General features: G+C 40.5%; 1 protein-coding gene across 18 annotated transcripts in view; it reads right to left on the reverse strand.

Moving 5' to 3' along the window:
* MAP4 (microtubule associated protein 4) overlaps nt 1-20,285 on the reverse strand; it is a 167,064-nt gene that overhangs the window by 54,488 nt on the left and 92,291 nt on the right. For 17 of the 18 annotated variants that reach the window (XM_089919181.1, XM_089919182.1, XM_089919188.1 and 14 more), the window contains one exon: nt 4,004-4,126. In XM_089919181.1, coding sequence (XP_089775307.1) covers nt 4,004-4,126 — 123 coding nt within the window. Of the gene's footprint in view, nt 1-4,003; nt 4,127-12,119; nt 12,174-20,285 lie in introns of those variants that run through there. The other variant, XM_089919191.1, reaches the window with a different exon arrangement.

A 20,285-nucleotide genomic window follows, 5' to 3' on the forward strand; every position in this document is an offset into this window, starting at 1 on the left:
ATCCAAAAATCAATTAATGGAATACATACATAACAAGAGAATTAAAAAAATAAAACCACATGATCATCAATAGATGCAGAAAAATCACTTGGCAAAACCCAATACCCTTTCATGATAAATCGAACACTCAACAAATTAGGAATAGAAGGCATTTTCCTTAATCTGATAAACGACATCAACAAAAACCGCAGCTAAGACCATGCTTAATGGTAAAAGACTGGATGCTTTCCCTAACTAAGACCAGGAACAAACAAGTAAGTCTGCTCTTGCCACTTCTATTTAACATTGTACTGAAGGTTCTAGTCAGGACAATTAAGCAAGGACAAGAAATAAAAGGCAGCCTGATTAGAAAGGAAGAAGTAAAACTTTATTGTAGAGGACATGATCTTATACGCAGAAAATCCTACGGAATCAACTAAAAAACTATTAGAACTAATGAGTTCAGCAAGGTTGGAAGATACAAGATCAACATACAAAAACCAATTCAGATTCAGAACAATCTGAAAATGAAAGAAAACAATTCCATTCATAAGAATAAAGAACAATAAAATATTAGGAATAAATTTTACAAAAGGGAGTATAAAACTTACACTCTGAAAACTACCAAAATATTGCTGAAAGAAGTAAGATATAAACACATTCTAAGTTTAAGGATTGGAAGACTTAATATTGTTGAGATGGCAAAACTCCCCAAATTGATCTACAGATTTAACACAATTCCTACCAAAAATCCCAGCTGATTTCTTTTTCTTTTAATTAATTTATTTATTTATTTATTTTTGGCTGCATTGGGTCTTTGTTGTCGCCTGCGGTTTTTCTCTAGTTGCGGCGAGTGAGGTCTACTCTTTGCAGCGGTGCACAGGCTTCTCATTGCGGTGGCTTCTCTTTTGCAGAGCACAGGCTTTAGGTGTGTGGGCTTCAGTAGTTGTGGCACGAGGGCTCAGTAGTTGTGGCTCGCGGGCTCCAGAGCGCAGGCTCAGAAGTTGTGGTGCACACGCTTAGTAGCTCCATGGCATGTGGGATCTTCCCAGACCAGGGATCGAACCCATGTCCCCTGAATTGCCAGACAGATTCTTAACCACTGCGCCACAGGGAAGTACCCCAGCTGATTTCTTTATAGAAATTCACAAGCTGACTCTAAAATTAATATGGAATTGCAAAGGATACAAAATAGCCAAAACAATCATCAAAAAGAAGACCAGGGCTTCCCTGGTGGCTCAGTGGTTGAGAATCCGCCTGCCGACGCAGGGGACACGGGTTCGTGCCCCAGTCAGGGAAGATCCCACGTGCCGCGGAGTGGCTGGGCCTGTGAGCCATGGCCGCTGAGCCTGCGCGTCCGGAGCCTGTGCTCTGCAACAGGAGAGGCCACAACAGTGAGAGGCCCGCATACCCCAAAAAAAAAAAAAGAAGACCAAAGTAGGTAGACTCATACTACTCAATTGCAAAACTTACCACAAAGCAACAGTAACCATGACAGTGTAGTACTGGCATAAGGACAGACATACAGAACAATGGAACAGAACGAAGAGCTGAGAAACAAAACTGTATATCTATGGTCAACAAATTTTCAACAAGGGTGCCAAGACAATTCAACGGCGAAAGAATAGACTTTTCAAAAAATGGAGCTGGGACAACTGGATATCCACATGAAGAACAATGAATCTGGACCCCTACACCTTTCACCATACACAAAAATTAACCCACAGTGGATCAAAGACCTCAATATAAGAGCTAAAACTATATAAAATTTTTAGAAGAAAACATAAGGATAAATCTTCATGACCTCAGATTTGGCGATGGAGTCTTAGATATGACACCAAACCTTGAGCAACAAAAGAAAAACTAGATAAAAGTGGACATCATCAAAATTTAAAACTGGGCTTCCCTGCTGGCACAGTGGTTGAGAATCCACCTGCTGATGCAGGGGACATGGGTTGGAGCCCTGGTCCAGGAGGATCCCACGTCCCGCGGAGCAGCTGAGCCCATGTGCCACAACTATTGAGCCCATGTGCCACACCTACTGAGGCCCATGCGCCTGGAGCCCATGCTCTGCAACGGGAGAAGCCACCACAATGAGAGGCCTGTGTACCACAGTGAGGCGCAGCCCCTGCTTGCCGCAGCTGGAGAAGGCCCATGTGCAGCAACAAAGACCCAACGCAGCCAAAAATAAATGAAATTAATTAATTAATTAATTATTAAAAACTTTTGTGCTCCACGGACACTACCAAGAAAATCAGAAGATAACCCACAAATTGGGAGAAAATAGTTGCAAATCATAAATCTGATAAGCGTCTAGTATGTGAAATATAAAGAATTCTTACAGCACAACAAAAAGATCAACCAATTAGAAAATTGTCAAAGGATCTGAATACACATTTCTCCAAGGAAGATATACAAATAGCCAATAAGCACATGAAAAGATAAAAAGATAATCAACATCATCAGCCATTAGGAAAATGCAAATCAAAATCACCACAAGGTACCATTTCACACCCATTAGGTTACTATAATTATTTAAAAAGGGAAAACAAGTGTTGTCAAGGATGTAGCGATTACAAACCTCATAGGTTACTGGTGGGAATATAAAATGTTGCAGTTGCTTTGGAAAACAGCTTGGCAATTCCACAAATGATTAAACAAAGTTACCATATGATCAGCAATTCCAATCCAGGTTACATTCCTTCATCTACACAAAATCTTGTACACGAATGCTTTAGAAAGCATTATTTACAATAGTTTGGGGAAAAAAAGGGGAGACCAACCCAAATGTCCATCAACTGATGAATAAACAAAATGCAGTGTATCCATACAAAATATTACATGCCCATTTAAAGAATGAAGTTCTAATCCATGCCAAAAAATGCATGTACCTTGAAAACACTGGGCCAAATGAAAAAAGCCAGTCACAAAAGACCACATATTAACATGATGATTCCATTCATACGAAATGTCCTGAATAGGTAAATTTATAGAGACAGAAAGTAGATTTAGTGGTTGCTTAGGGCTGGGGTGGATAAGGAGATGGGAGTGAAATCTAAGGAGTACTGAGTTTCTTTATGAGGTGACAAAAAATATTCTAAAATGGACTCTGGTGATGGCTGTACATATATGTAAATATACTAAAATCCACTCAATTGTACATTTTAAATGGGTGAATTGTATGGTATGTGAATTACATCTCATTAAAGCTTTCTTCAAAAATTACGTATATCTGGGACAGCTAATGACTGGAGAGTGGTACAGAACATCAAGTACTAAAACATCTGGAACCAGTTATGGGCACCTTTTAAGTTAGACAGCAAAAAAGAAACCATATATAAGTGGAAACAAATAACTTGAGCTCTCAACCTCATTAACTCTGACATGGAGGTATCAACTACTGCTTTGAGGTGCTTCTGCAGTCCATCCCTCCCACCACTTCCAACTCTAGGCAACTACAGATAGGCTTTTTTTTTGTCTCTATAAATTAGTTAGAATTTTATACAAATTGGGTATAAGTTTTAGTTTTCTTTTTTTTGTCAAATGAGGATAATATATACTTGGCAGAGTTAGGTAAGAAACGCAGATAATATGTATATTGAGGCTCTAGTACTGTGCCTGGCACAAAACAGGCATTTGACAAATGGTGCTATTAGTACTATAATAATTCCTTTTGGAAGAACTAAGGTTCTAAGGTACTGTTGATCATTTAGTCCTCAATGAATACGAATTTCAGCTTTTTACTCAAAACAGGTTTTGAAGGGGAGAAAACAAAGGGGTACCTGCCTCAGAAGAAGGGATAAATAGAAAGGAGAAAGGGTCAACTAAATGTTCAGGGGAAATAATTATACCTTGGTTGTGCTTTACAAGCTATATTTAGGCTGAAATGTTTTATCTCATTTACTGGTGGGAATATAAAATGTTGCAGTTGCTTTGGAAAACAGCTTAAATAGTGGTGATTGTGGCTTTTCCATGTTTATGTCATAGTTCACATTCAGCAGTCACAAGCAAGCCCTGCACTTACCAGTCTGGATAGGATTCACCACTTGCTCGGGTTCAAAGCAAAAGTTTGTATTTTCTGGCCAGTTCTGGCTGTTCTGATATCCCTGGTAGGCCATTTTCTCTTCAAGGAATTCAGTTGGAGACCCTTCAAATAGAAACAGGAAACAAAAGTTATAAGGTACCACTGTTGACATCTGATTATTTTTGGCTTTTGTAAATAATGCTGCTATGAACATTCAAGTACAGGTTTTTGTGTGGACATACGTTTTCAAGTCTATTGGGTATATATGCTCAGCAGTTGAACTGCTAGGTGATACAGCAATTCTATGTTTAACATTTTGAGGATCTGCCAAACTTTTCCATAAATGTATATAAATGGCTGTACCAGTTTATAATCTCACCAGTAATGTCTGACGGTTTCAATTTCTCCACATCTTCACCAACACCTGCTATTATCTTTTTTTATTTTAGCCATTCTAGATGTGGGTGTGAAGTGGTACCTCATCATGGTTTTGATTTGCATTTCCCTGATGACTAATGATGTTATGTATTATTTCATGTGCTTATCTAAGGTCACTTTTATGTTTTTCTTTCCCCAAAGAAAGGTTTATTCAAATAATTTACCCAATTTTAAATTAAGCTACTTGGTTTTTTTATTATTGAAATGTAAGATTCACTTTCTTGATGATGTCCTTGGAACACAAAAGTTTTTCATTTCAATGAAGTCCAGTTTATGTACTTTTTCGGTCATCTGTGCTTTCGGTGTCATATCTAAGAAACCACTGACTAATCTAAGGTTACAAAGATTTATGCCCATGTTTTCTTGTAAGAGTCTTATAGTTTTACCTCTTACATATACGTATATGATCCATTTTGGGTTAATTTTTTATATGGTGTTAGGTAGGGGTCTTAACTTCACTCCTTTGCATACAGCTATCCAGTTTTCCCAGCACCATTTCTTGAAAAGACTGTGCTTCCCCCATTAACTTATCTTGGCACCCTTGTTGAAAAATGTAAGAGTTTACATCTAGACTTTGACAGTTTCTTAAAATGTTAAACTTAGACTTATCACATGACCCAGTAATTCCACTCCTAGGTGTCTACCCGAGAGAAATGAAAACAAATATCTATACAAAGACAATATATGAATGTTCACAGCTATGTTATTCATAATAGCTAAAGACTGGAAACAAACCCAAAATTCATCAACTGATGAATGGGTAAACAAAATATGGTACATATATTGGAATACTGTTCAGCTGTAAACGGCAATGAAATACTGATAAACACCTCAACATAGATGGATGAACTTTACAAGCATTAATAAGCTAAGTGAGAAAAGCACGACATGAAAGGCTACATACTGTATGATTCTGTTTATATGAGTTTTCTAGAAAAGATGACTATAAAGATAAGAAGCAAATCATTGGTTGCCTAGACTGTAAATAGAGATGGGGATTGAGTGTACATGGACTCAAGATAACTTTAAGGGTGGTAAAAAAAATTTCTGAAAAATGGATTGTGGTGATGAATGCACAACTCTGTAAATTTACAATGGGTGAATTTTTATAGTATGTAAATTATATCTCAATAAAGTGGTTAAAAAAAAAATCTAGGACTCCCAGGTATGTGCCTTTAGCATATACTTCCCTTGTTGGGGGCTATGAATTTTTGTGGAGAAGGGTATGGAAGTGGGTGAGGAAAGAAGTTTTGAAAGGCTGAATAGCTACAGTATGAACACAGTTGAAGTTTCCCTACTGCCCTGCTTCTGGAAAAAAGACTAGGACTTTAAAAAGATGTACCTGGGAAAAGGAGAAGGCTCAACCACAGGGTACTTCAAAAAGATCCAGATACCTGCTGCTAATCTCAAGACAAACTTCGAGGGTAAGTGGCAGGACTGTCCCTCCTTTATTACTAGCTAACTCATCAGGTTGCCTTGAGGTACAAATTTTCCCCTTCATGATTGTCCTTTATTTTCATGTTTCATAGAATCACAAAAATCTGATTTCAACTACCTGAAGCATTTGAGGAAAGAGGAGGAAGAGGAATGAAACAAAATATTTATCCTAGATTACATTCCCTGAAATGTTCCTTCAGGAACACATCCCAAGAGAATGTTAGATATCTGAGGCCATTTTTTTTTCTCTAAACATTTTTACTTAAGCATAATAAATCTGTGGACTTTAAGTTATCTTCCATGCCTGCAAGAATGGAAGGGGGATAATATACTGTATTTTTACTTAAGATATTTCAATTATAATTGTATAATTAAAACTCTTCTTATATAAGTGAAATGCCTAATCTCTGAGAAACTTATCTGCTGAAGGTAGACTGCACATGACAAAGCCTCCCAAGTTCTACCTGTCAAAGACAGCCTCTAGCAGTTGTTCTTCTCTGAAGGTTCCAGGCCTCCAGACCTGCACACAACTAAGAAACTTCTGCTATAAGTTATAAGAGAAGGAAGCAAATCAATTCTTCAGGAGAGACTTTTTCTAAGATTCAGGCAGTATCTGTCATGAATATCTTTTTAAGACGGAAACTGATCATCATAATCATCTTTCATCAATAACAGCTTACAATGGATGTAGAGGATGTTCCACACATAGCTATTCCCTAGGTCAACTATCAATAAATGACAAAGGTACAGAAGTAAATACACCATTAGTTATGGTACAACCTGGGGACAGGGATTAGAGAAAAACTCAGCAATACAGCTCAGTTATGGCATCTACTACCAGAAGGGACTTAAAACATCCTGCAATGTGGTCCTGGCAAACTCATGTCTAAGACCTCCAGAGGTTAAAATGCAACCTCTCCATCCCCTCAAAGCACTCCCTCCCTCCCCCTTTTGATCTCTCCCCAGGATTCTTTCTCTTTTCTGTCCCTCCTTTGGCTTTAAGAGAGCCAACTTTAAATGGCATTTCAACACAAGGAAGTTCTCCAGAGCTGACTATAGTCCAACTGGGTTAACTGTGTGATTTAATATTCTGTAGTAGCTTATATGCACTCATCATTATTTCAGCAGATATACAGGGCCAGTTTGATATCTGCCACATTCTGATTTTTAGATGGTGCTGGAGAAAAAGTCGCAAGGCTGATGGAAACAAAAGACATAAAATCCTCAGGAGAGCAATAAGATAGCAAGAACGAATCAACTGGTGATTACACAGCTCTGAATTAACAGCACCAAGAAATATGAAATATTAAAAAAAAAAAAGAGATTGAGGTTCTTCACTTCAGTTTTCCCCAGGCAAACTTCCCACCTTTTCAATACTTTTTGTTTTTGTTTTGTTTTTTGCAGTACACGGGCCTTTCACTGTTGTGGCCTCTCCCGTTGTGGAGCACAGGCTCTGGATGCGCAGGCTCAGCGGCCATGGCTCACGGGCCCAGCCGCTCCGCGGCATGTGGGATCTTCCCGGACCTGGGCACGAACCCGTGTCCCCTGCATCGGCAGGCGGACTCTCAACCACTGTGCCACCAGGGAAGCCCTCAATACTTTTTGATCTCTTTCCTTATCTGCTGTACACTGCTGGTGTACATGATTTGGGTTATTTATAGGGAGTTCAAAAAAAGAAATAGAAAAACAAGAAGCACCAATAAGAATTATTTTACTCTGAATTATTAATTGACAGATAGATTTCTTATAAACAGTATTAGTGGTCATAATTTGCATATTACTAACTAAAAAAAACAAATCTGTGACTGCTTCTATTTCATGTCCTTGGCTCTTTCCAAATCCGTCCCCCATCCCCTGCCCCAGCGGCAACCTTAGAATTTTAGAGAAGAAGGCACCTAGGAGATCACCTAGTCCAAGCCCCTGAAGTTTAAACCATATCTCATTCAATTATCTATTTAAGCACCTGCTATGTGCCAGTCACTGTTCTAGGTATTAGTGATACAGCAGCAAACCAAATGGTGAAAAGTCCTGCTCTCACGGACACTGATCACTATCATCACCATTACACTGTACTTGGGCACTACGAAAACCGAGCAGCAAGTATTAGTCTAGCTGAGGGTTTAAGATATACCCAACAATGCAAATCTCTTCAAGCCTCAGTTTTCACATCTGGTACCTGCCTTACTTACTTCATAAGGCTGAGGGAGGATATGTGAAAGTGCTTAGAAAACTATGAAGAACATGATAGTCCCACAACTATAATGGGTCATATAGGATAAGTGTCTACAATAACACGTACTAAGTGTTGCTACCGGAGTTTAAAGGTCACATAATATGGTCATGGGATGATCTGGAATATTTTCCACAGGAGATTAGAATTTAACTGGATCTGGAAGGATAGTCAGGAGGATATAATTAAATGGAGCTGGGAGACTGAGAAAGAGGCAAAGTGGAGAAGATATCCAGCAGAGGAAAATATGAGTTAAGACCACGGGCAAGAACGGGAAAGTAAGGAGCACACCAATTTAGCTGGAACACACTTACTGGGGGCAGCAGTTCTCCATAGAGGGCAGCTAGAGAATAGCTAGGGTGTCAAAGGCCAAACAGAGTGGCATCCAAGAGTTGTCTGCCTGTATCCCATCTAAAGGGAACCACCGCAGTCCCTTCAAGGTGATCCTGGTATGGCTGTCCATCATGGTACTTTGCTTTCCTGGCCAAACAAGTATACTTGTAATTCAGGCAGACCCAAAGTCCTTTGGGGAAGTCTGATATACAGACATTTTAGAACTTGAGCCATAAGGCTACACTACACCTGGGCTGCCAGTAATCATTCTTCCCACCTTGAAAGAATCTGCCTGAGAATGAAGCCAAAGAGGGGGCAGGGACGACAGAGGGAGAGAAGGAAGAATGGAAAAGAGGGAGGAAGAGAGGTAGAGGAAGAGAGAAAAAAGGGGGAGGTGAGAAAAGCAAGAGAGAAGAAAGAGACTTTTGAGCCAAATATGTTATTCTAAAAGCTTTACATGTTAAAAAAAAAACAAAAAAACTAGCTGTAGGCAGCCAACAAAGATGAAAATGCAATGCCCAGTTCCTTTAATTGAGGAAAAGTCTAAAAAGTAAGAAATATGTATTTTGCCTAGAGCTGTCTAAAGGTTTCTTCACATGCTAGAAATCTAAATCAGAAAGAAATATATTAAAGAAAGAAAACTGGACTGCAAATCAGGAGATCTAGATTCCAGTCCTGGCTCTGTCACTTAACTTTGGGTGTGACCTTGAGACTTTTAGAACCACAAACCATTCATCTATAGTAAAACACCAAACCAAAACAAAACAAATCCACACAAAAAAACATGAAACACAATAGGGTTGTGCTATATAATTTTTAAAATGCATTTTAATTCTAAAATTAAATTTTAAGACCTTTGATTTATCTATTCATTTTTATATCCCCCCAAAAGCTGGCAAGATATAATATGCACAAAAGTACTCAGCAGGAAGTACTGGTCATTTGCTTAAGCCAGAAAAATTACAATGAATCAAAGAACAAACCACAGTGTCACTAGGAAGGTTCACAAGCATATGGAGGAGGGAAGAAGAAAAAGCGGTAAAAACTTGGATAAATAAAGGGGAAGGCGGGGAGGGATAAATTAGGAGGTTGGGATTAACATATACACACTACTGTATAGCACAGGGAGCTATACTTAGTATTTTGTAATAAACTATAAGGGAAAAGAATCTGAAAAAGAATATATAGCCGTGTGTGTATGTATGTGTGTATATATATATATATATACACACACACATATATATATACACACACAAACACACATATATACACATATGTATAAACTGAATCACTGTGCTGTACGCTGGCAACTAACACAACACTGTAAATCAACTATACTTCAATTAAAAAAAAAGAAAAGAAGATTCTCTGTTGGTTTGATTTCTACCAGGTCCCTGGTGTTTTAATAGAATATATGCTTAATAATTCTCTTTGGAAATAAAAACTTGGAGAAATAAATAGCTCTTAAAATTAGTAAAAGTGGGACTTCCCTGGTGGCACAGTGGTTGGGAGTCCGCCTGCCGGTGCGGGGGACGCGGGTTCGAGCCCTGGTCTGGGAGGATCCCACATGCCGCGGAGCAACTGGGCCCGTGCGCCACAGCTGCTGAGCCTGTGCTCTAGAGCCCGCGAGCCACAACTCCTGAGCCCACGTGCCACGACTGCTGAAGTCCGCGCACCTGGAGCCCAGTGTTCCGCGGCGGGAGAGGCCACCGCAATGAGAGGCCCGCGCACCGCAACGAAGAGTAGCGCCGCGGCTGAAGTGAGCCCACGCGCAGCAACGGGGGCCCAGTGCAGCCATAAATAAATAAATAAATTTATTTTTTAAAAAATTAGTAAAAGTGCAGTGGATAAGAATCCGCATGCCAACGCAGGGGACACGGGTTTGATCTCTGGTCCGAGAAGATCCCACATGCCACGGAGCAACTAAGCCCGTGTGCCACAGCTACTGAGTCTGCGCTCCACAGCCTGCGAGCCACAACTACTGAGCCCACGTGCCACAACTACTGAAGCCCGCGCGCCTAGAGCTCATGCTCCGCAACAAGAGAAGCCAACGCAATGAGAAGCCCGCACGCCACAATGAAGAGTAGCCGTCGCTCACCACAACTACAGAAAGTCTGGCACAGCAGTGAAGACCCAACGCAGCCACAAATAAAAAAATATATTTATTTTTAAAACTTTTAAAAAATTAGTAAAAATATTTTTAAAACAGTAAGATTTCATAGGATTAATTTATCTCAGTTCTAAAATAAACTTTAAAAGGCTGTGATTCTCCTTACATTTCTTACCCTTTCGGAAAAAAGTAGTTTTTTTTGTTTGTTTGCGTTACGCGGCCCTCTCACTGCTGTGGCCTCTCCTGCTGCGGAGCACAGGCTCTGGACGCGCTGGCTCAGCGGCCTATGGCTCACGGGCCCAGCCGCTCTGCAGCATGTGGGATCTTCCCAGACCGGGGCAAGAACCCGTGTCCCCTGCATCGGCAGGCGGACTCCCAACCACTGCGCCACCAGGGAAGCCCTAACGAATACTTTTTTAAAGTCTCTCAGTTGTAATATCTAATTTGAAAAATATTGATAGATATAACCCATATAAACAAAAGCTCTTTGGGGTCCTTAAAAATTCTGTAAATAGCTTTACTGAGGTACAATTAACATACAGTAAGCTCCACATATTTAAACTGTATACTTTGATTAATCTTGACTATGTATGCCATCACCACAAGAGAGAGAACCTATTCATCACCCTCAAAAGTTTCCCAATTTTTAAGAGTGAAAAGTGGTCTTGATACCAAAAAGTTTGAGAGCTGATGCCTTAAGAGTATTTAGAGACATTCTCCCTCTAGAGAATTCTGCTATTTACTTAGAGAGTCAAGTAAAAAGATAAAGAAGCAAAAAAGAGCACAGATTGGGGCAGTAGACTAAGGTTCTAGTCCAGCTCTTTGGAGACACCTTAGTTATTAACTCATTGAATTCCTTCAAACCTCAATGTTCTCACCCATATCATCAAAACACTACCAATATCTGGTATCTAAGCTCCCTTCCACTTATAAAAGTCTATTATAGGGCTTCCCTGGTGGCGCAGTGGTTGAGAGTCCGCCTGCCGATGCAGGGGACACGGGTTCGTGCCCCGGTCCGGGAAGATCCCACATGCCGCGGAGCAGCTGGGCCCGTGGGCCATGGCCGCTGAGCCTGCGCGTCTGGAGCCTGTGCTCCACGACGGGAGGGGCCACAACAGTGAGAGGCCCGCGTACCGCAAAAAAAAAAAAAGTCTATTATATTAGTCCACACCTCTCCATACTACACTGTAGGCTTATGTATTACCACTATCATTCTTCTAGCCCCCTCCCCCAACACCTCCCCTCTCTTCCCCCGGAGTCAAGAAGTCGAAGACAAAGTTCAGGCTTCACTATGTTCTGTGATAGAAATTTAGCCATCTGAGAAATGAGAAAATAAAACAATATCTCACTAAGGGCTAAACTGTACAATGGAGATGTTTAAAGTATACACATAGAAGAAAGAAAATTAATGCTGGCAAGAGGGCTTCACAGATAAGACAGGAGGCAGTCTTTGAAAGTGATATTTTCAATTACTGTTGACACTATAATACATGTGAGAATGTCTTAGATTATTATTACAAATATAGAACAAAATTGGCTAGGGAAACAACGTGTATATCCATACATACATTGATTGTAGAAAGACAAAGCAGTCGTGGCAAAATGCTATTGATTGGTGAATCTGGAAAAACATACAAAAGTTCTTTGTTTTATTTGTTCTTTTCTTTCATTTGTCTGTATATTTGCAATTATTTCAAAATAATAATTTAAGTACTTCCATTTTCTAAAAATAGAAAAAAGACAGAAGAAAGCTAACTTTCTCAGATTTTCCACCAACTCTACTTTCTTTAATAGATTTAAATGCTCATATCCAACTATATTAGGATGTCTTTCTCCTCTGTACTAAACAGGCAAAAAGCCCACCAACCTTCCTGATTTGAATAATATTTGACCATCCCTAAAATGGCCGGAGACTTTTTTTAAAGACTTCCAGAGCTCTAACAATATTTGAAAACAATGAAGCATTGAAGGTCTCAAGCAAGAGAGAGATGATGACTTTGAGTTAACAGTTTCCTTTCGGTTTGCTGTAAAACAAACCAGCATGCTTGTCTTGGAAATGTCATTAAAAAAAAACCAAAACACACACACACAGTATGCTCGTTTTGCTTAAACCAGAAATCCTGCAGGATGCTCCCCAGAGTGGGCTCAGGTGAAGGATGCCACCATGAGGCCACAATACACCTTAAGTTAGCAATAGTTTAGCTATAAACACTACATTGTTTTCAGCTGTTCCTTTTACCTCCCATGACACTCGACTATCATACTGAACAGTACACTGTTCCTATAAAAACATGTATCTCTACACAACTTCCTTTCTTGTTCTCCAAAGAGGCTGTTACATATACTCTCTTCTCCAGCATTTTCCATCCCAACATATAAACTCTTACTTTATAGAAAATAATATTCTTCCACTGCCCTGTCCTCCATTGAAAACTTACCTACATGAGTCCACCATTACTCCTTTCCTTCCTATTTATGAGGGAGGTATAATCTTCCATCTTTTTTTTAATTTAAAAAAAAACCCTGCCCAACTAGAGAATATAAGAAATGCATTCTTATATTCTCCTTTCCAAGGACAGCATTTATGCAAGTACGCCCTTCATACTGTCCCTTGCCATTCAGTCCTCCAGCCTCCTAGACTTGCTTTTTAATCTCTACTCTCCTCCTCTGGTTATAAGCACAATTAAATCTCAAGCGTCTTTAAAACATAAACAAAATCCAAACTGTGTTAAAGAAAATAAATCCCCTATAGAAGAATCTATGGATTAAGAGAACTTTAGATTCTAATTCTAACAAACCAGTTATTAAAAAACAAACAAATGAGATAACTGGGGAAAATACTGGTGAATTGAAAACTGAGCGGACATCTGATATTATGAATTGGGGTGTGTGTGTGAATGGGTAATTATGTTTTAAAAAGGAATCGATTTTGAGAGATACAGACAGGTATAAAGATAGGATAATATGATGATGCCTGGAATTTGCTTCCAAAAAACATCTAGGGTTGGATGAGGGACAGATTGCCCATCTGCTTGAAAAGTTGAACAACCAACTAAAGAGTCTCTGCCTCTAGTCTGACGCTCCTCTTCTTAGCATAAAACATGTTCATATTAGTCCCTGGTTTAAAACCCTTAAATATTTCCCCATAACCTAGAGATTACAGAGCAAATTTATCACATAAGATCCTATATAAGCCAGTCTTAATGTTTCAGTGTCATTCCCAGCTAACCATACTATTCCTTACCCACATTCCTCTACTCTTTCACATGAGCTGCTCTATCCATCTAGAATACTTTACTTTGCTCCCCCATACTGTATGCCTGCCCTAAGCTTACTCATCCTCCTAGGGTCACCCTCTAGGAAACACCTGCGTGTACCACTCCTCTTAAACACAGGGACTTCTTTCCTCAGTGTTTGCATGGCAGCCTGTGCTTACCCGTAAACACGTGATATAAGACATTGCTCAATGGCTCTGTGGCTGGCCAACTGAGAGCAAGGAATGTGTCTTCCCATTCAGTATTCCCAGCCCCATATGCTGTGCCTAACACCTAGATGGTGCCCAATAAATGGTTGTTGAATGAACAAATGACTGCAATTTGGAGGGGAAAAAATTAATCTGGACATAAAAATACCGGTAACTCTGGTGGGCTTTTCTTAGAGATACAACCTTCAAATTAAGATTCTACTTTTTGCAATACCTTTGTTCCATTTAATTTTATTCACATTATATTTTTTGCTGAATACTAAAATATAATCAGTATATAATTTACTTCTTCTAAATGTTCAGGGTTATTAAACAATAGAAATTTATGTTAAACTAAATCAGCCTATTCAAAGACTTAAGTCTGCCTGGTCAGAGCAGATTAATACACTTGAGAGTAAAAGCAGTACAATTAATAATTATGTCAGGGCAACAGACATCATAAACCATGACTGTTGTGTACCTGTGACACGAGAGACAGCTACCCTAAGTAGAGAGAGATAAAAACTAGGCTCTTTCTTCAGACAAAATAGGAATTAAAATATTCCCTCAAAATAGCAATAACTCATAATAAGCCCCATTTCTATTTTCACATTCTGCTAAACAGGGTATATAAATGGAAGTATTTAAATTGTTTTGGTTTAAAGCCAGAAAACATTTTACAAGTAGCCATAATCAAAATTCAACTGTGGTAGAAATCACATGTGAACATTAAACTGCATTCAGCCCATATTTCACTGACTTCTACTCATTCTGCCGATTTGTTCCAGACAACTATGGATACTTGACATTCCAGCTCTAAACTGAGAATGAAAAAACACTTTCCCAAGTAGGGCAAATTATTCATAGATATTTAACATTCTCATTATAGAATATGATCTGGAACACTACAACACATACGAATCAAGAAGGAAATTAATGTCCAAACAATTTACTCTCTTACTGTTTCTGGTTCCCTCAGATTCAAAAAGATTTCTTCATACTCTGATAACAAGTCTGTCAGCAGTGTGGGGTCTTGGAAGGGTTTGGTTTCCCACGACTTTTGTACCCCTTCCTCCTCCGGACATAGAGCTAACATGTAATGAGACCTTCTACTGGGGCAGCACAGCGAGGCAGCCAGCTAGGTGCAGGGTGAGGTTTCAATCCCCCTCCTCTCCACACACAACCGGAGGCATGTTTCTTTCCTACTCTGCCTAACTACCATACAACGATGACGACGAGGGAGGCAAGGCCAAATAATCTGCCAGAATCCTCCTAGACCCAACACACCTCTGTTTCTTTGGTTTACTAATGCCTGATAAAAGGATTATCACTGCAGGCATCTGATGCGGTAGCTTCCTCTCTGCTCTGAAAAAAAAATGCAACGAAAACTCACTTTTGTGCCTCAGGTTATAACTGTGGCCCATTCTTCTAAAGAAAGGTGTGTTAACAGTGCATGCAAACACACACCAAATCTTCAGAAGAGGGGTCCATCAGTGCCCTAGCAGGTGATCAATTTTCTTTAAGCCAAATGAAGGTATCCTTTAACTCAGCCATTCAGAATTTCACATTTAACAATTTCAATTGGTGGACCAGGTCGAATTACAGTTTTTCTTTAAGTTGAATGAATCAAACATAACAAAGATACCAACAATCTAATGTTATCTTGAGCTGTACTCATTTATTCCTTCAACAACCATTTAAGTATCCATACTATGTTCCAGGTTCCAGGGATAAAGCAATGAATAAAATGTGCCTGGTTCCAATGTGTTTTCTTCTCTTTTTGTTCCCGCAGTGCTCTGCTGCTGTGTGGGACACCGAATGGTGCTCACCTCCACGAGTTTCAGTGTCACCCCACAGGTGACCTCGCGTTAGTTCAGCTGTCACCCCGGCCAACTCCTAGTGAGTTTCCTAGAGAGTTTTGTTGGTACCCCAGCAAGTGGTAGTCCTCAGCCTGTGGCATCTCAGGAACTTCTGCACACTCCAGTGGACTTCAAAGATGCCTGAATCTCAGCCTTGGGTGGGCTCTCTTTTACATACATCCCTTTCTTATATACCCTGCCTCAGTCCCCATATCTGCTATTCCTCTATTCTTCAGAGTTCTCTTTACCCTTTAGTGGGTAATCTCTATGTGTTAGTAATTCTTCATATTAACTTTCCTTTGTTCAAATTACTATGTTTCTGTTTCCTGACTGGACCCAACACAGAATTGGTACCAAAAGCAGGGTGATTCCAGAAGACAGACTTACAAACATGGGATGTGGGGACTGATTTTTGTCACACCTTTGGGTTTAAGTGCAATGCTAACAAGCACCTTACCAATGGGAAATAGGATGCTAAGTAATCCATGGCACACAGTGGCAATACGATTAGTTGAGCTATCAACTGTGATTGTGCTGAAGTGTAAACTAAAGCAAGCACCTGGGGAGCCCAACCAGCTGCTGTGCTTGAATGTTATGGTGGCAACGATGACTACCATAACTGTAGTATGGATAGATCCTACTGAACACACTGAGTGCTCACAGAAAGAAAATGACAAACTCAGGTCTCGCAAGCCCTGAGAGTTAGCCTGAAAACCAGACAGTGTATATCACAGCCCCAAAGAATCTCTTATTTCCTGTACCCACAGGTCTAAAATTGTTTACAATAAATTTTTTTTGCATTACAAAATTTGTTGAACTCACAGTCTCACCAAGTTTCTCATGTGAAATTAGGACACTGACTGGAAAAGAATGGAATAATGACACTTGGAATGGAGACAACTAGTTATAGCTAGATGAAATTTATAATCTTGATGCCCCAAGTCACTCTGGGCCACACCAGAGAAGGAGCTGGCCCTTTGGTGCCTGAGATACTAGGCTTCCTGATTAAAATCCCTGAGAAAACTTCAGCCGGGGCAGATGCTTTCAAAGAGGACGCTCATTTCCCTCGTCGCCCACCACAACCACCCTCTGTTGCCGGAGACCAATAACCAGGTCAAATCTCAGCATGCTCTAGGGCAGGGTTTGGTAAGCTACAGTCCATGGGCCAAATCCACCCAGCCACCTGTTTTTGTACAGCCCACAACCCAAGACTTTAGACTAGTTTTAGGTTCACAGCAAAACTGAACAGAAGGTACACAGATTTCCCAAATACCCCTGTACCACCATCCACCCCCCTGCATCAACATCCACACCACTGTGGTACACTTTGTTACAATCAATGAACCTACACTAACACATCATTATCACCCAAAGTCCATAGGGTTATTACACTTTTTAATGGTTTAAAAAATTAAAAGAGAAAAGAAAATTTGTGAAATTCACATTTCAGTGTCCACAAACAAATGGACACAGACACACTCATTTGCTTACGTACTGTCTAGGGCTGCTTTGGTGCTACAGCAGTAGAGTTGAGTATTTGTGACAGAGACCAAATGCCAACCCAGGTCTAGGGGAACAGGTACACACTATGATCCTGAAGGAAATAGCTTGCACAGCAAAAAAAGGCTCTGGTAATAACATATTGGCAGAAACCTGGGGAACATGTGTAGAAATAGATTCTAAGGACATTTGACCAAGGAGGGTAGAATATAATTCTATATTGGGCCTACTTTATTGATACAGGTTCACCTACTAGATATTCCAAATTTAATTAACTTATGCAGCTAGAAGTGCCTCTAACAGCTCACTCAGTTGGCTGACTAAAATTTGGACTCAACAGTGACCTACGTTTAACGAGAGAGAGATGCCAAAGTTTCCACGGCAGGGAATCCAAAGGCTTAGGAAGACGGAAATGTTCAATAGATTTTTCATCTGTGATCTAAGTTGCACAAGAATTCCCAGAAGGCACTGAGAAATACATTAGTCAGGGGGAGCACCTGCATCCTTGAAAAGCTCTGTGGTTGTTCTCCTGTGTAGTATGTACCTGTCCCCCTAGACTTGGGTTGGCAAACTTTATCTGTAAAGGGCCAGATGTAAATATTTATGCTTTGCAGGCCATACAGGCGCTGTCACAACCCCCAGGTATGACCATGGGGGATGTTATCACTGAAGTGGATTCTCTGATTCCAATAGGGATCGTGGGATCCTAGAATAGCAGAGGCCAAGTGGCAGCACTTACTTGCCAAAGACAAGGTGGGTACATCTGCCATAAAAGGCAGCAGGGCTGTATTAGTAATCAGAATGCCTTGGCCCACCAGGAGCTTTAGTGGTAGTTAATTGATTTTAGTGTTCCATAGGGAGCCTGCTAAAAAGTTTTTTCCTGTTGTATAGATCGATCTGTATAATAGGAAAAAACTTTACCCCTGGTAGTAAAAACTGTTCTTGATAAGTCAGGATCAAGACCTCTCATCCAGTTTCCAGACCCAAGTCAATTCACAAACCCAGGACCCCTTAAGGAAGGATCCTGCATTGTTCCCACAAGTACATACCGTGAATCCTGCCTCTACACTTCCCCAAAGGCCACTTACAAGAGTGACTATTGATTAGAGAAAAGGAAATACCCGGACCTTTTAGGGATAACTAATTCCTGAGGTTCCAAAGTGCCACTGTGGCCGACCAGTCAAAGTGAGGGCTTATGGTATTCAGGTAACAGATGGAGTGCTTAGCTTAACTCAAGTCCAACTCACAGTGGACCCAACTGTTCCATGGACCCATTTTGCGGTTATTTCCTTAGTTCCTAGATGAATAATTGAGAACAGACATAATTGACAAGGGTCTTTAAAATAGGGAGAGCTGAGTGGGAATCACCTAGAACATCCCCTCCCTACTAAGATATTAAACCAGAAGCAATACTCCTTACCTAGGAGATTTAGAGATTAATGTCAACTATCACAGACCTGAAAGAAACAAAGGTGGGTGATATCTACCACATTCCCATTTAACTCATCAGTTTGGCCAGTGCAGAAGTTGGATGGATCTTGGAGAATGACTATGGATAATCCTAAACTAATTAGATTTTCCCATCTGGCAGCTGATACACCAGCATCTTTACTGGAGTAAATTAACATGGTCCCGGCACGTGGCATACTGCTACTGACCCAGCTAGTGTCTTTTTTTTCTATACTCATTTGCAAGGACCACTAGAAGCACTTTGCTTTTACCTGCCCTTTATATGCCTCTGAGTCTTGCCTCGGGCCTACATCAGTTCTCCTATAATATAGCCCACAGTGATGCTGAACAAAAAATATCACACAGGCCCACTATATATTGGCATTATGCTAATTGGGTCTGATTAGTAGGACACAGCAAATATATGATCCAGTAGGTCCAGTGACAGATGAAGTGTCCATGGCAAATTGGGATGCTGAATGGGGCGTCTAGCAAGCAAAAATAACAGAATTAGAGAGCCCAAACCTCTACACTGTGGGAGAAAATCTATATTCTGCAGACAACTATTCACCTTAAAAAAAAAAAATAGCTTCACGCTTACTATTGGGCCTTGCTAGAGACTAAATGCCTAATCATGAGGCATAATGTGATCACACGACCATGAGCTACTCATCATGAACTAGATGTTGTCTAATTCACGCAACCATAATGGTGGGCATGTGCAGTACCAACCCATCATCAGGAGGAAACATGTAAGAGACCAAATTCAAGCAGGTCCAAAGATATGAGTAAGTTACCTAAGCAAGTGGCTCAGACTCCCTCAACTTTGACTCCTGTTGCAAAGCCCCCTCTCCCTTAACCCATGCCAAGAGCCTCCTAAGAGTTCCATATGACCAGCTGAATGGGGAGGTCTGGTTTACACATGGATCTGCACAATATGCTGGTACAGATGCAGCACTACAGCCCCACTTAAAGGTAACCCTGAAGGACAGTGTTGAGAGAAAATCGTCCAAGCGGGTGGAACTTTGAGCAGCACATCTGGTTGCCCCTCTGCCTGCAGTGAGAGATGGTCAGAGACAGATTTACATTGTTTATACTAACATATTTGTGCCCCAAGTGACTAATCATTAAAGGGCACTCATTGTAAAGGAAGCCCTTAATAACCAGGTTGACAAAATGACGTGCTCTAGGATATCAGTCAGCCTCTTGCCCCAGCCACCAGAGTGCTTCCTCATGGTAGGGAGAGAGGCTATGTATTGGATCAACAACATGGACTTCCCCTAAACAAGGCTGACCTGGCTAAAGTTACTGCCAGGTGTGTCTAATCTGCCAATAGCACAGACCCAAACTCAGCCTCCTATAGGGTACCATTCCCAGGGAGACCAGCTAGTTGATTACACTAAACTTACATCATGGGGGGGACTGTGGCAGCAGTTAGGGAGGGGCAGAGATTTGTCCTCAGT

This window comes from Delphinapterus leucas, chromosome 10 (assembly GCF_059928025.1).
Source record: "Delphinapterus leucas isolate spDelLeu-1000000601 "Yukka" chromosome 10, BTC_Dleu_Yukka2, whole genome shotgun sequence".
NCBI classification, from domain to species: Eukaryota; Metazoa; Chordata; class Mammalia; order Artiodactyla; family Monodontidae; genus Delphinapterus; species Delphinapterus leucas.